Source organism: Lepisosteus oculatus, chromosome 14 (genome assembly GCF_040954835.1).
Source record: "Lepisosteus oculatus isolate fLepOcu1 chromosome 14, fLepOcu1.hap2, whole genome shotgun sequence".
Classification (NCBI taxonomy): Eukaryota; Metazoa; Chordata; class Actinopteri; order Semionotiformes; family Lepisosteidae; genus Lepisosteus; species Lepisosteus oculatus.
This window is the reverse complement of record NC_090709.1, coordinates 3,135,500-3,152,070: the sequence shown is the minus strand read 5'-3', so window position 1 is coordinate 3,152,070 and position 16,571 is coordinate 3,135,500. Positions and strand designations below refer to the sequence as shown.

Here is a 16,571-nt window from a genome sequence, read left to right as displayed (position 1 = left end):
ACTAAAACTCTTCCCACACTGACTGCAGCTGAATGGTCTCTCTCCTGTGTGAATGCGCTGGTGAGCTCTTAAAGTATTTGACTGACTAAAACTCTTTCCACACTGACTGCATCTGAATGGTCTCTCTCCTGTGTGAATGTGCTGGTGGCATTTTAAGTTGGTTAACTGACTAAAACTTTTCCCACACTGACTGCAGCTGAATGGTCTCTCTCCAGTGTGAGTACGCTGGTGGGCTCTTAAGGAACTTGAGTCTTCTCACACTGACTGCAGCTGAATGGTCTCTCTCCTGTGTGAATGCGCTGGTGGGTTCTTAAGGTATTTGACCGACTAAAACTCTTTCCACACTGACTGCAGCTAAATGGTTTCTCTCCTGTGTGAATTTGCTGGTGTCTTTTTAAGTTGCTTAACTGACTAAAACTTTTCCCACACTGACTGCAGCTGAATGGTCTCTCTCCTGTGTGAATGCGCTGGTGGGCTCTTAAAGTATTTGACTGACTAAAACTCTTTCCACACTGACTGCATCTGAATGGTCTCTCTCCTGTGTGAATGTGCTGGTGGTATTTTAAGTTGGTTAACTGACTAAAACTTTTTCCACACTGACTGCAGCTGAATGGTCTCTCTCCAGTGTGAGTGCGCTGGTGGGCTCTTAAGGAACTTGAATCTTTAAAACTCTTCTCACACTGACTGCAGCTGAATGGTCTCTCTCCTGTGTGAATGCGCTGGTGGGTTCTTAAGGTATTTGACCGACTAAAACTCTTTCCACACTGACTGCAGCTAAATGGTTTCTCTCCTGTGTGAATGGTGTGAATGTGCTGGTGTCTTTTTAAGTTGCTTAACTGACTAAAACTTTTCCCACACTGACTGCAGCTAAACGGTCTCTCTTCTGTGTGAATGTGCTGGCACCTTTTTAAGAGGTGTGACTGACTAAAACTCTTCCCACACTGACTGCAGCTGAAAGGTCTCTCTCCTGTGTGAAGGTGCTGATAGGGTTTTGAAATGCTAGACTGACAGAAACGCTGCTCCTGTCTTTGCCGTAATGGTAGTTTGTCCACTCCTTCTGAGCAAGGCCTTGAATGATTCTTCCTCATCCTCTGATTGTGTTGTGGTCTCTTATTCTGCAAATGCTCCATGGAATGGTCTTGCTCTGTGTGCTGAAACTGAGATTTGTTTTCTCCATCGTGTCCCTCAGTGTGCTGCTTAGGAGTGTGAATCACCTTCTCCAGCTCCCTAAGACTAAAAACAGCCAGTTCATTCAGTTGTTCGTCTCTGTGCCCAAGAACAGACACAGACTCCAGTTCATTAAATTCAACAATTTTCTTAGAAACCAGATTATTAAACCTGTGTGTAAAGTCATCAGATACAAAGGGATCATATGACTGTTTAAAATACCTCTGCAATGACAGTCTCTCCACTTTAACAGAACAAGGCCTAATTATTATCAAGCCCTGTTGGAGCGGTTGTTGTTCCTCCCTGTCCTGACTCTCCTCTCGGTGCTGTAACTCAGTACTGATCTCTTCACCAGGTACATCAGTCGTCTGCTCTGCAAGGTCAATCAACTGCGGCTCCATGTCCTGCTCTTTAATATTAACAACATCCAGTTCTTCACTGTACTCTTGTACAGAGACACAGCCCAGTTCATTACAACCTTGCGTAATATTGTTTGTGTCCGGATTGGTAATCTTCTCTATAAAATCATCAGATAGTAGGAACCCAGGTGTCTCACTCTCAGGCTCTGTCTTCATCATGGGCACAGCAGAGTCCAGATCCTCCACACTCTGTCTACTCTCTGTGTGCTGCTCACTGAGTTTCTCTCTCCCTTCTGCAGCAGTGAGCTCTGTCTTCTGCCTCAGACTGGAGCCCAACTCCTCCTCACTTTGCTGCTGTTCAAGAGGAGCCCTTTCCCCAGCATCAGGAAGAGCACTGGCCTCTGAGCCTGCAAATACAGGACAAAAGGACAAGACCTTTAATATGGGCTGACAGTAGAATTTAAAATGCAAATAACACCATGGAGATACAAGAAAACAAACTTTAAGATATAAGGATTTTTAGCATCTACACAGACCACCACAGAATACTAAAATATCCCAATGTTCACTTTATCCTTTTATAGTACACATTTAGTCGAAAGTGTTAATTTAGTTGACAAAAATTAGTACGAAAGGTTTTGTCAGCAACCCGTTTTTCATTTTAGTGAAAGAAAATGAAACACAAATATAATCCACAATGATAATGACAAAGACTTGATTGCTTTGTATTTCTATTTCAGTGCACTAAGATGAGACAAACTGGAGTAAAACTCTTATTGAAATTAATTTTGCAACATGAGATTCACCATTTGTGTATTAACTTTGTGTCTGGCAAATAGCAGGCTGGCTGTAACGGGTACAATCCTAAGTCTGAGGCTGTATGTGGACTGTGCGGTGCCTAATGGCTACGAATGTGTAAGAATCGCAGTTATCAGGATGTGCCATTTTCCATCTTCTTCTGTGTTCTAGCCGTCTCCCATTTCTGGATGGTCTTTTCAACACCTCATGTCATAAATTCTTATTATGTATTAATTGACTGGTACAATGAGATGTATACACTCAGCTAACCAGATTAAAGAAAAATAAAAGCTGCAGAGAAAAAAGACATGCTTCTGGTTCTCCATGCTTTCAGCTGGAAGAAAAAGATCTGGAGTCGGACAGTATTTCGTTAATAATCAAAGAATTCTTGTACAACATTACTGAACTCAGACACATTATGAGTTGAAATCTACAATAAATCTGAAGCGCCATCTGAGCTGCAGCACCCAGACACTGCATTAAGATACATTTACATTGCCGCTAGTCAACACATTAACTAGAAAGCTAAGCAGGAATAAACAGTTTTAAAGCTTGTATATTAGGAAATTACAATCTTCCTGTCTTGGATCGAGATTATTGTGCAAGAGATAAGTTACGCTTTTAAAATGTATGTCAAATGCGCTATATGTGGTTTCATAATGGTTTTCATAAACATTTCAGCTTCATAATGGTGCTCTGTCAGAAATGTGATTTTTGGTCATATTTTATTTTCATAAGTTTACAGCGACAGTAAAATGTTTTTTTTGTGTACTGTACATTTCACAGCATGTAATAACCAGTAGAAAAGAATGTTATTTAATCACATGTAGTTTGTGTATGCGGCTGGGTATTTAGCTAACGAGACAATATTTTGTAACAACATATTATAGCATGTGCACGCATTTACTACTAATTTCTTAAGAGTGTGTGTGGAGTATAATTGTGCTTGCCAACATTCAAGGTCAGAATTCTTCTATAAAGCCCTGGCCAAATATGAAGACAGTACATACCGTTAAAATTCAAACTGAATTAAAAACTACACATTCCTGTTAACGTCGCAGTGCATGTGATCCTTGCTTTTAGCCGATGAAACAGGGCAAAAAATCAGTACATGATGTTGGGGCCGAGTTTGAAAACTTAACTTATCAGCAACATAGCATAATTTACACGATAGGCTACCTTAAATTGTCAGTTACACAACTCTGTATGTCGCTAAAGCCACTCCTATTTGGCTTTTTAGTAATGGAGTCAGGATGATGACTCCCCCTCCCCCCAACTGTTCCGTGTCTGAATCGCAGAGGGTGTGAGAGAGTAGGGATAGACAGAAAAAAGGGAATCACAACTACAATACAAATATATTTTTATGGTAAGGGGGAGCAAAACATCAGTATTTAGTACAAAATATATAGTTCACATCTGAGCCTAAATATAAAGTTAAAATCTCGACAAACAAAGCAATGTAGGAAATCCACAATTTTTCTGGAGAAGAAATACAAATAGAAAACAAATGCTTTTTGACATCTCAAATCGGTTTGATCAAAACGAACAAGAAAAATAGTATTTTCAGAGAGCAATTACTTTGTGTTTACATTTACATAGAAATTGGAGCAATCTAATCTAAAATTAAGATCACACCAGAGACAGCAGTAGCTCTGCTTGTCATAGACGTTCAGCAAAGGAATAAGCCATGTCAAGTGCAATAATTCAGTGCAGTAATCATAGTTTAAAATGTGCATAGAGTAATGTAAAAATGCTGAAACTTCACAATTAAGAAGCTCAGTAGTACAAGAAACAAAAGGAGGATAAAACTTGAACTTTTTAAGGCTGAAACTATATTTCAGTCTAAAAAATTAAGGCAAATAAAAATGTAGAATGTTGGTGTTAGAGATGTAAATAAATGAAAAAATATAAAAATGTAAATGAGCAAAAGGCTTATAAATGGAACAGGTGTTACCTTGAAATAAGCAATCAGAAATAATTAGATATAATAAGAAGAGGGATGCAGGAACACTTGCAAAAGCTCAGGCATACAAATAAAAATAATAGAAAGCTGTGTTAGAAAAGAACATGTAAACCTGAAGCAGATTTGGCAGAAAGCGAGGGACTTGAATACTCGGGTGCATGTTTGGCAGTATGAAGGTTTGATAGGCTAGAGAGCCAGAAAATCAGCTCACATGACAAACAGAGCACTTCGTTCAGAGAGCCCTGTATGAATTAATAGCAAACATGGTTTCATGAAAGGCTTCTCAATCGGTTGGGCATTCAGGTAGATTGCCAGTGTAAAGGATTTATAAATATATTTTGTTAAAGCAAGTCATTTTCTTTTTGCAACACATCATTTTTTTTTCCAAGCAACACAAAGACATTTTTCCAAGAAAGTAATTTAGCTTTTGTCACTAATGGAACCACTAGATAAAGACATAAATATAGAAAACTAAAGATTTTTAATTCAATGCTGGTAGCAAGATAAACTTGGACTCAACAGCTGTCAGGCTGAGGTCAGTGTATATTTTATCGCTGAGATAGTGCAAGATTTTAAGAGTGAAATCAGGTACTTAGAAGTGTCTCATTTCAGGAAGGAGATTTTCATAATAATTACAAATCTAGCAGGATAGAGAAAGCACAGGACAAAGGCAGTTAGATTAGTATCAGATTAGTATGCAAAGCCATTTAGCAGAGAGAAAAACCAGCATACATTAGATCTTTTTTTCTGAACCATGGAAAACCAGATCATGTTTCTCTATAATGATAAAGTTTTTTATTATTTTATATAGCACCTTTAAAATTAGCATCTCAAAGCAATACAATAGGTGTAAAAACAGTTATAAGGACCACAAATTACAAAGTACATACACTGAAAACAAAGGTTTTGAGTTTAAATTTAAATGCACTCAGGGTAGGTGATTCTGATATCACTAGGGATATAAATTCAGAGCTCTGAGGTGCAGCTAGAGAAAGCCCCGTTAACCACAGAATGTAGATAATCTTGAAGACCAGAGTCAGATGAACAGGTTGCAAGGTGGGGAGTAGATGGATAATAAGCCAGATAGGTACTGAATGAGGATGAGAATGTTGAAGTTGACTCAGAACCTCGTAGGAAGCCAGTGCAAGGACTTGAAGACAGGTGTAAGGTGATTGTTTGCCAGCGACCCGGTCAGGAATCTGGCTGTCAAATGCTGAACAGATTTGGAGATAGCTCAGTGTGGATTTAATTACCCCAGTGAACAGGATGTGCACTCACTAATTCTAGGAGAAAAAAAAACTCTCAGTTTCTCTAGTGCCCTTTAAAGGCAAGGGAATCAGTGTGATATTCCACAATGCAGAGTGCTACATGGCCAGTATTTACATATGATATTTGTTAAACAAATTAATACAAGCAGTTTTTGAGGATTTAAGTATAGGCTGAGTCATTGCAGGATGCAAAACTAGAGACGTAGGTAGGAAAAAGATAATTTTGGGAAAGCTGAAGAATGCACTGGTAACAAGAACACTTCCTAAAAGGGCTAAACATACATTTGACAAATTGACAGGAGATGTTGTAGACTGCACCAGTGGCCATATCACCCTGCAGCTCTCAACTAGTTATTCACTGAAGCTAAGCAGGATTGAGCCTGGACAGTACCTGGATGAGAGACTAACTGGGAAGCTAAGGTTGCCTCTGGAAGTGGTGTTAATGGGACCAGCAGGGGGTACCCACCCTGCAGTCTGTATGGGTCCTAAGTCCCACTGTAATGGCAGGGACACTGTATAATTGGCTTGCTCTTTCCCCGCGGTGGACTAGCGCTCCATCTAGGGTGTACCCTGCCTTGCGCTTGTTGCTTGCTGTTGCTAGGCTCCAGCTCTTCCCACAACCCTGAATGGAATAATGTGGTTAGGAGAATGGATAGATGGATGTTACAGACTGCAGAAGAAGATGATCAAGTTAATGGACTGAATGCTTACACAGCTACTGAAAAAACATACAAAAAGCATGCTAACACCTGCCTTCCTATTCCTTAGTTAATACATTTGATTTTTATAAACAGTTAACATTGATTATTCATTCACTCATAAGGAAGAACAATAAGCTTCTGCAAAAATAAATCTAAATGGTGAGAAATTGGGGACTTAGAAGACAAAGAAAATTTACACTGTTTAATTTTAAATACTAAGTTATAACTCACCGTGCCTGGCCACCACTGCATCAAACCACACAGCTGCCAGCGCACCTCACCGTGCCAGGCCACCACTGCGTCAAACCACACAGCTGCCAGCGCACCTCACCGTGCCAGGCCACAACTGCGCCACACCACACAGCTGTCAGCGCACCTCACCATGCCAGGCCACCACTGCATCACACAGCTGCCAGCGCACTTCACCGTGCCAGGCCACAACTGCGCCACACCACACAGCTGTCAGCGCACCTCACCGTGCCAGGCCACCACTGCATCACACAGCTGCCAGCGCACCTCACCGTGCCAGGCCACCACTGCGTCACAACACACAGCTGCCAGTGCACCTCTACATACCCGACCACCACTGTATCACACAGCTGCCAGCGCACCTCACCGTGCCAGGCCACCACAGCGTCACATAGCTGCAAGCGCACCTCACCGTGCCAGGCCACCACTGCATCATACAGCTGCCAGGGCACCTCACCGTGTCAGGCCACCACTGCGTAACACCACATAGCTGCCAGCGCACCTCACCATGCCAGGCCATCACTGAGTCAGAGATTAAATAAAACCTCACTCGCACCAAACAAATTTATATTTCTAAATATCACAACATGATCGAATTTAAGTCATTTTAATAACAATGAATAGTCACCTAGGCGTTACAATATAAACATTTATATTGATTTAAATAACGTTTTGATTTAAATCGCAAATGCGGGTTTAAATATATGTGTTTTTTGATTCACAATCAGACAAATGCAACATAAATTGATATATTTGTCTTCTAAGTATCTTAATAAACTTTCAGCATAGCTTTCTCCCCGTTTAGATTTATTTTGGGATCAAACGTGCAAAGATTAGATTGTAATCGTTTTTATTTTTTAAATACATTTTAGAAAAGTGTAATCTATACTAAAAAGCTGTACACCACCTACTATAAAGATACATATTGTAATACTTTCGGGTTCGGATAGGACAGACACAAGAACTCAGACTTGTGGAGTTAAAGCAAGTTAAAGCCTTGATTTTATATATCACCTTTAAAAGTGGCGTCTCAAAGCAAAGTAAATACCCAACACTGATTGTACCCAACTGTCATGCTAATAAAGCAGCTTGAATTGAATTGAGAGAGGGGGGGGGGGTATATTTGCTTTGTGTATAAAGTACATTGTGAATGTTTTCACAGCCTTCACTTTGTCGTTTTTATGCCATTTTTTGACCATGCACGAATATTCCTGTGTCCGTATCTTCGCAAGGGAATCAGTGTGAATTTTAATACTAATTAAATGACCGCGGGCACTTTCCACCCCCTCTACATTCTCAGAGTAGAACAGACTAACCTTCTAATGAAAGACGGTCCACCCCCCACGGACAGGAAAAGTGCCCACAGGCACTTAAACTTAATATGGTCAGTAACAGTAAACAGTAACATGGTCAGAAGGAGCACGTACAAATGTTTTCGAAATAACCACATGTAAGACTCTGATGCTTAAAATGTTTAGGGAGAAAGTGGAATACTGGTGTGTATTTTTTCTTTAAACTACCAATACCAGCCATATACAGTCTGTAACGTAGGGATTTCTATATGTCTTTATTTAGTGGTTACATTAGTGACAAAGGCTAAACTTTTAGCTTCAGTAACGTGTACATATCTCCCCTTTTTATAAAACGACTTGGTTGAAAACTGTTCCAGAGCCACTGTTGTTTCATCAGTGAAAAGTACATCATGAAATGCCTCTCCCTGTTCAATCCACTGGAAAAAAGAAAAGGAGCATAAAGCTTCTGATGGTCATAAATGATATTAATTTAGAAGCAGCATCAGAGGTATGTTTTTAACTGCACTGCATTGGAGAGAATACCATAGTGTGTTTTTTTTTTTTACTCCCTGGCGGAAACTGGCTTCCAGAAGAATCAGTATGGCTCAGAGATTAAATAAAACTTCACAGACATTAACGAAGAGCATAACGCGTGTACTGTATACACTGCAAGTACAACCCCCCTCTCTGCAGGAGTGCTGGCTGTGACGAATTAAACCGGATTCACGGGTATTTAGTAGGAGGTGAGATTTCCAGCGAAAGACACCCCCCCCCTCAAAAAATCAGTAAATACAGTACTTACTAGTTAAAGGCTAGGCTCCCGACTACGGTGAAAGGAACCCTTCTTTCATTAGAAGACAATAAACATATTTTAGCCCTGAATGAATTAATAGCAAACATGGTTTACATAAAAGACATTTTTCCAAGAAAGTTTAGCCTTTGTCACTAATGAAACCACTAAATAAAGACATAAATATAAAAATCTTAAGATTTTTAAAATACATGACTTTGCTAAAATTTATTTGAAAATAATAACAATTTAACAGGGGAGGGATGTTGGTTTTGCATAAGGGCCGGGGCTATTGAAATTAGGTCTGTTTGGGAATGTGTAGTTACATGTTCTGGCTGTTTGTGAATTATCGTTGTTGAGTATGGAGTGTTGAGGTATTGATTCTGTGTAATGCTTTATGTTGAAAATTGAGGTGGATTTTGTTTATGATAAACAGGATAAACTGGGATGGGAGAAAGGTTTGGTTTTGCATAAGGGGCGGGATTATGATAATTGGAGGACTTTGCGAGAGTAAAATGGTTTGATTTTGATTATTTGATTTTGTATTGTGGTTGTTATCTATGTTTTTGGTTGGTATTATGTTTATATGGTTGTTTTTGTTGGCTGGTTGTTATTATGGTTATTAATAATACGATCTATAGTTGAAATCTGAGCCTAAATAAAAAGAAAAAGCAAGTGATTAGGTTTATGAGCAATCTAATTACTTATTCGTTTAAAATGCTATATAAAATAAAGTTTATTATTAATTTGCTGGACAGAGCGGTGAACATTATTATGCATAAGACAAAGATAACGATCCTGATCAGTTTAGAAATCTGTGTACGCTGTAAGGTTTTTACTTCTTAAACTTTTAAAATACACGTTTTGAATAGAAAGAAATCCTCTTCCTGGTACAGTATGTATAGCAAACCAGCACGTCTTTTTTCTCCAATCAGAGGGGTGTCAGATGGTGTCAGCCAATCACCATTCTGAAGCCCTACCATAATCTCTGGTATGGGGAGACCCCAGAATTCTGTCCCATAGTTTAGACAGATGATAGATACTTTTATTGATCCCGTGAGGGAAATAAAGTAAATCATTTTCATTTTAAGAAATTATTAAATGCTCGGTTAAAAGCAAAGGAGATCTGTTATAGTGGACATAAAAACAAGAGTTTGCTGTGGCGTTATTGGTAACACAAATTTAACAAAAAAGCGCTGGCATTATATCCTAGAAGACACAGACCGGGAGAATGCCCGCAGCGTAAAAGAAAATGCCTGATGAACTAGGGATTGGACAGTTTCCAAGTGCTTGTACAATCGATGGAAATGTTCAAATAAATGTGCAAAAGAAATAAACAAAATAATCATTTATTTCTTTATCATATTGGGTAGCTAATGTCCTCTCTTTGCTAGTTAGTGGCTGTGTTTCTGCGTTGGGTAGCAACGGGTGACTGTTCTCAGGCGGAAGATGTAAACAGCTTAATGTTCGTGTTAAATAATTTTTTTAAATTCAATTAAACGGGCACAGTTAAGACATTAAATATACATATACATACTATATACAGTACAGTTTGCATACGGTAATATGTTTATGTTACGCGATTAAAAAATAAATAAATAAAATTGAAAAGTCCAGCACTAGCTGGATTCGAACACACAACCTGCCAGTTGGTAGTCACGCACCTAGACCAGTAGGCTACAAGACAGCTCGCATGAACAGGCAGGCGAAACAGCCCTACACAGCCCTGCCGCAGTACACGGATATAATCAATACCGTTATTAAATTCTTGAGATACGCGATTCCATATTATATTCCCTTTTAATCAAATTCTAAAAGTATGCTTGTTGACTCCGGTATCACGTTAAAGACTTCGAAGCTTACAATGTTTAGGGAGAAATGGAATACTGGTGTGTATTTTTTTCTTTAAAGTACCAAGAGCAGCTATATACTGTATGTTTATGTTCCAAAATTAATATCGTTTATGGCCTTCACACGCATTACAGTATGCTCCTATTCTTTTTATGCTCAGCTACTAAGATTTCCCTTCAGTGGTAAAATTCAATATCTACAACGGGCACAGTAAAGACGTTTACAGTATGTCTTTCTACGACAGACCAATGGACCACGAGTGCCCCTGTCGGTCAACCAATCACGTACCGCGGTATTTTGCGTCATCGCGCGTCACGATGCCGTAGCCAATTACCTCCGGTACGTGTCTGTACCGCGCACTTTGAATGGCTGCATCTGTAGTGACTGGTCAAAGCCCAAGCGCAGTCCTCAGTGTGCTGTTTAAGGTTGAACTCTAGAAGCCTTAGACAGTGAATTCGGAGAGGGAGAGAGATGAACCAGGCAGGAAGGGAGATACAGAATACAGAACTGTTTAATTACAGAGAGGCTCCCAGCTGAAACAGAAAGAGGCAAGCTGGTGATCCAGAAAATAAACCAAAGAGGGGAAAAAAGGCAAAAAGGCACAGAGATAACCAGTGGGAGAAAATGAGACCAGAGATGATTTTCCACTGGGTTATCATTACTTATCATTACTTGATTTGATAAGGGGGGGAAAGGGTTGTTCTGAATATACTTTACTGAAGATAACGCTAACACGAGTGAGTGACACTTATTAACAACAGCGGATTGAATCTAAATCTAAAGAAACTTTATTTTATATAACACCTTTAAAAGGGGCTTCTCAAAGCTCTTTACAGAGGAAAAAAGCCACACAGTGGGAGGAGGCATCAGAATTAAACAGGTACAGTGAGGGTTTGAAAGGGGCAATAAGGAGTTTGATTAAACTGATTGAGATTTAGATTGAGATTCTCATTGAAAAACGGGCAGTCTGAGAGAAAGGTGTCCCGATCTGTTTGGATGGCAGGGTGAGAGCTCTCATGTTGCCCCTGGCAACCGTAGGACATGGGTCAGACCCAGTCCAGGCATGACAATACAAATTCGAGACCCCCCAAAAAAGCAAAGATCCAAACACACAAATGATCTGAACCTGATTCATTAGAAAGTGGAGGGCATAGATTCTAAAAAAAACACAAATATCAAATTTGATAAAATAATATTATGAGGTGAATCTAGATACAACAGGTAACTCCTGGTTATTGTCAACATTTCAAGCTTCACAGCAAAGGGGATGCTCGCTGGGATGTGGAAGCCCCAGATTCAGTGATCAAAGCAATTGTAATATTTCCCTTGGTTTAAATTAGTTAATGAAATCCTAGGTAAATGATTAAGTGTTAATAAACAGTCCAGAAAGACAGCCTAAAAGAAAGGGACAGAGATAAGAACAGAGGAGACAAGAGAACATGAAGGCGAGAGCTCCTTGTCTCAGATCAACTGAAAGACCAGACTGTAGCTAAGTATTTGAACCTTGTTAAGACAGCCTGTTATTCTGTAATTTTTAGAGATCTCTGATTGCCAGAGTAAAGGATGCCTTGGTTAAAAACACCTTTTCCTTATTAGTGGGTGGATTTTGAGAATAAGCAGGTAAATTGCCATTAATTTGGTAACATCAGGGTTAAGAGGGGGAGAGAGATTTAACTGCAGGTAACATTGTTTTTAGTTTGGAAGGCAGTTGATCTCTTCTGCTGGTCTTTGTAGGAGCTATTTAAGAGTTGAATACTTAGCAACAGTCAGGTTTTTCTGGTTAATAGGAGGTTGGCCTGTGGGTCACCTAATTTATAAATTGCATAACTTGCATTTTGTATGTTTATTGTGTGTGTAGTTTAGTGTGTGTATTGTCACTGTTAATAAATATTTGTTAGCCCAGTGTGTCTTACTTCTGACTCTTTTCTGTCGGAGCACAAAGAAATCAAGTGCTTGTCAATCTAATTATTTCTATATATGGGTGATATAGATATATAATTTAATTGTTGATTTACCCTCTGGGCCATTTCAGGCTGTTTCTCTAATTTCAAAACTCCCCATTTGTATCCATTGGTGTCAACAATATTCTCTGATGGTATCCTATGCATGGTGTATCCCAAACTGTGCCACTTGCATGCTCCGACTCTACCGTGACCCTGTACTGGATAGAGTAGTGAATTCAACTGAGAGGAAACGACTCTCTCTAGAAGACTCATACACATTCTACTCTGTGCCTAATCCAAAGAGGTCAGGAAGAAAACAGTGCTGGTACTCAACTGATCAATAAAAGCAGACAACACTGGCCAGACATTGTAGCACAGAAACACAAAGAAAAAAACCCTGGGAACAGAGATTCCTCCAAAATCCAGGACACTCCTCCAAGATCAATGAATACAGCAGAATCCCCAAACTTAAAACATCCCAATATGCTGCAGCCCACCAGAGACAATCCAATATTGACTTGCTCCTGCACCTCAAACCCCTGACCCATAGAAAACATAAGATTGCATATATCTATCAACTGATTGACCATTTTTATCCTGTTTAAAATGTCACATTTACTTACAGATTTTATTTGCTTTTGTAAAACCTAAATCACTGAAAAAACGTTTGGCCAAGATTATATTAAAAATAAGTTAAATACATAAAAAATATATCAAACATAATTCCAAAGATAAAAAACACCAAACAAGCAAGATACCAATGTATTCTGAAACAATGATGTAAATGCAGTAGCTCATCATTTTTTACTACAGTTACTGACTAATATAGGCTAAACAACGTCTAAACAATGTGTTCTCGGCCTTGTTACTGAAATACAGATGAGGGGATGAGGAGAATGAGGGGTTAATACAGACACAATAACTGGACACTACAGTACATTAACACTGCACTGAGAGAGAGAAGGATTAATACAGAAACACTGACTGCACATTACAGTACATTAAACACTGCACCGAGAGAGAGAGGGGTTCATACAGACACACTGACTGGACACTCCAGTACATGAACACTGCACTGAGAGAGAGGGGGGTTAATACAGACACACTGACTGGACACTCCAGTACATTAACACTTCACTGAGAGAAAAAGGTTAATAAAAACACGAATATTCCGAATATTCCTGACAGAATATTCCAGAGGAATTACTACAGACAGACCCTGGTGGACTGGAATGTTAAACAAATATAAAAGCTAAACAAATACTGTATTTGTATTATAATAATTGTGTAATATTATATACTGTATATATATTTCCTAATAACATCGGATTACACACCGATTTAGAGAAACAGATGCTGAATCTGCTGAGATGCTGAGTTGTCTTTAGCATCGTAACCGGATTATAACAATTTTAGTTTCCAGTAAAGCATCCTGTTGCTATATCACACAAGTCTTTCCACTTCACTTTGTATCTCTCCACTATATTCTCACCAGTGAGGAAGTTAAGGACACTGTTTTTAAACTCACACACACACTGACTTCATACAAGTCACCACACTGACCTGCCAGCTCCAGTTTCGTGTCCTTTTCTTCTTTTATTTCTGCAGTGACTTCACAGAGAAGCGTGTGTCCAACACGATCTGTCTGTTCCTGATCTCCTCCTGCTCCCGACTCCTTCTCCCTCAGCTGTAATCTCCACTTCAGGCTCTCGTTCTCCTTCTTCAGCTGCGCCATTTCACTCCCGACACTGTGTTCCACACACTGTGTGATTTTAAACACGGCCCGTCTCACCAGGATCTGGGAGACGCTGCGGAGTTTGTCTTGAAACGCGTCCTCAGAATCAGACATCCTGTTTCTGAAAACGTCTGAAACTTCATACACGATCGATTTGAGCAAAACCTGCATGAAAGAGTGAAGCTCAGTTTGCAGATTCAACAAACACTCCGCCATCCTTCTTCAGAGTCGGTCAGAAACAAAGGCTAAATTGTGGAGTTTAAACGCAAAAACGTTCTTATTTGATTCTTCACAGATCCTGCATTCAGGCCTGTATTCCGTTCAAGCATTCCGTTCAACACAGCTGACAAATCGTAGCATAGTAAAAAAACAAAATAACTTTCTTCTTGATTATTTAGCTAAAACAACTGACTCAATCACTGTCTCGTGGGTGAAATATCTGTTGTGTTGAGTCGCGCAGCTTGATGACGTCATTCTTTAGGGCTGCCGCAGCTTCAAAACAACTGAGGAGAGGAATTTTGAGACGTATGTCTGTATTTCTGTACCCCCTGCAACAGATATAAACCTCACCACACCTGCTAGCGCCATCTAGTCAGGACGAGTGAATCACCTGCGTGTTACGCAGTGTGAATTTTGTGAAACAGAAAATGTATTTCCACGTTTTACTTGCAGGACACTATAATGTACATTATTATCAGCGCAGGATTTCATGTAAAGCTATTTTTAAATCGAAGCACACATCACTTATCACCTGCTCTGCTCAGTTTTGTGATATAATATTAAATGCAATCTCTGAATAAGTCACTGAACTGGGCCAGACCAACTGAAAGGACGGAATGCAGACAATAACTTAACAGGTTTAAATTTTATTCTTCTATTGCCCCTCCACAACCCACTCAAATTCATCTTATCTAATTAATACATTTTTCCTTCCTTTCATTTTCTTTACACACCTCTCTTTCCCTTCCTTACTATTTTTCCCAATCTTTTTTATCTCTCACATCTCTCCATACTTATAGCTTTGTTTATCTTAGATGAAATATGTCTCAACAAGGCCACATACCTGTTTAAATTGATTTATTTTTCCTTCCAGGCTATAAACAGTGTTTTCATCTTCAGTCTGTCCAACAGGTTGACTGGCCCCATATTGTTCATCTGTTTCTACAGAACAGCTCTTCCTCCAAAATGTAAGCGTAGCCAATGTTGCAGAAAAGAAATATGCCTATTGTAATAATTCTAAGAATTTTTCTAGTGCAAGAGCTTAACCAAAACTGTACCTGTATTTCTAGGTGTTATACCAGTTCAGTTATATATACATTTTGTGATCAGTCACCTTGGAGTCTGCTTAACCAGTAGAAATCAAATACAACTGAAGTTTTTCTTGTTGAGACTTAAACTGTTAATCTTCCATATCAGGTAAGTGTATAAAAAGTCAGCTGTAACTCTTCTTGTCAGAACTACTCTCCTGACTGTAAGGAGGATACTTCTTCTTGGTCATGTATTCAATAAACTCCTCTTCTACTTAACAAAAAACGTATCAAGTGGATTTTTGTTCTACATCTCCATTCGCAGGTTTTTGGTAAAAAAAAAATCGCCAGGATTTTCTTGTTAGCTGGCAGAATTCCTTCTGCACTAATGAGCAAGATTTGTATTTCATCTTTCACAAGTTATATGCAATTTTTGAAAAACAAGTTGTCCAAAAAGAAAATGAATACTTGCATTGAACCAAATCAAGCCATATTTGATCTTCAATAATTATGATACATTCTATAGGACAAAACAAGAAGAAAGATACCGCAGGATTTCAGAAACAGGATTTCCTGTTTATTGAGAGAAGCTTTTACCATCCAGGAATTTTCGTGTCCAAGGACTTCAATGTGCTTTCCATATACAGCTGCCACTGAAGCATAGCACAGACTCAGAAGCTTGACATCTCCCAAGGAATATGTTGAAATTGTAGGTGGAAGAGGAAAATGACACTCAAGTACAAGGAAAAGATGATCATCTTGATCTCGCCACCTCATGACTAGTCTAGTGGCAGTGCCCTGACAAGGTGGCTGAGTGGTTAAGGTGATGATTGCTAATCCATTGTGCTCTGCACGCATGGGTTAGAATCCTATCGTTGTGTTGTGTTCACTGTTCCTATTTGAAACTGTTCTTTGTCATTGGTGTTCCTTTACGAGAACAGTAGCCAAAGAGCTTCCTCTATATTTATTTGAGTGAAGGGGGGGAAACCATGTATGTGCAGAAAATAATCATCGAATTGAAGTGCTGCCCCACTTAAGTAATGTCTGAACTTATGGTTGGTAACCTGGAGAGCAGACCAACCTCTTCAGTGATGTAAAGCACAGGACCTGCAGTATGTAACATACACTAAATATGATATTTCAGTCTTCTGTGGAGCAACTCATACGAAACTCTAAATCCCAGGGTTGTGAATTCAAGCTCCATGCTG

At 39.3% G+C, this 16,571-nt stretch overlaps 1 protein-coding gene across 1 annotated transcript; it reads right to left on the bottom strand.

Moving 5' to 3' along the window:
• Positions 1-144: 144 nt before the first annotated feature.
• On the bottom strand, positions 145-14,567 carry LOC138242691 (uncharacterized). The gene is made up of 2 exons (XM_069198250.1): positions 13,945-14,567; positions 145-1,933 (listed from the first exon to the last, which is right to left on the bottom strand). The coding sequence occupies exons 1-2, from the start codon at positions 14,330-14,332 to the stop codon at positions 237-239; spliced, it is 2,085 nt and encodes a 694-aa protein (XP_069054351.1). The 5' UTR covers positions 14,333-14,567; the 3' UTR covers positions 145-236.
• Positions 14,568-16,571: the final 2,004 nt, after the last annotated feature.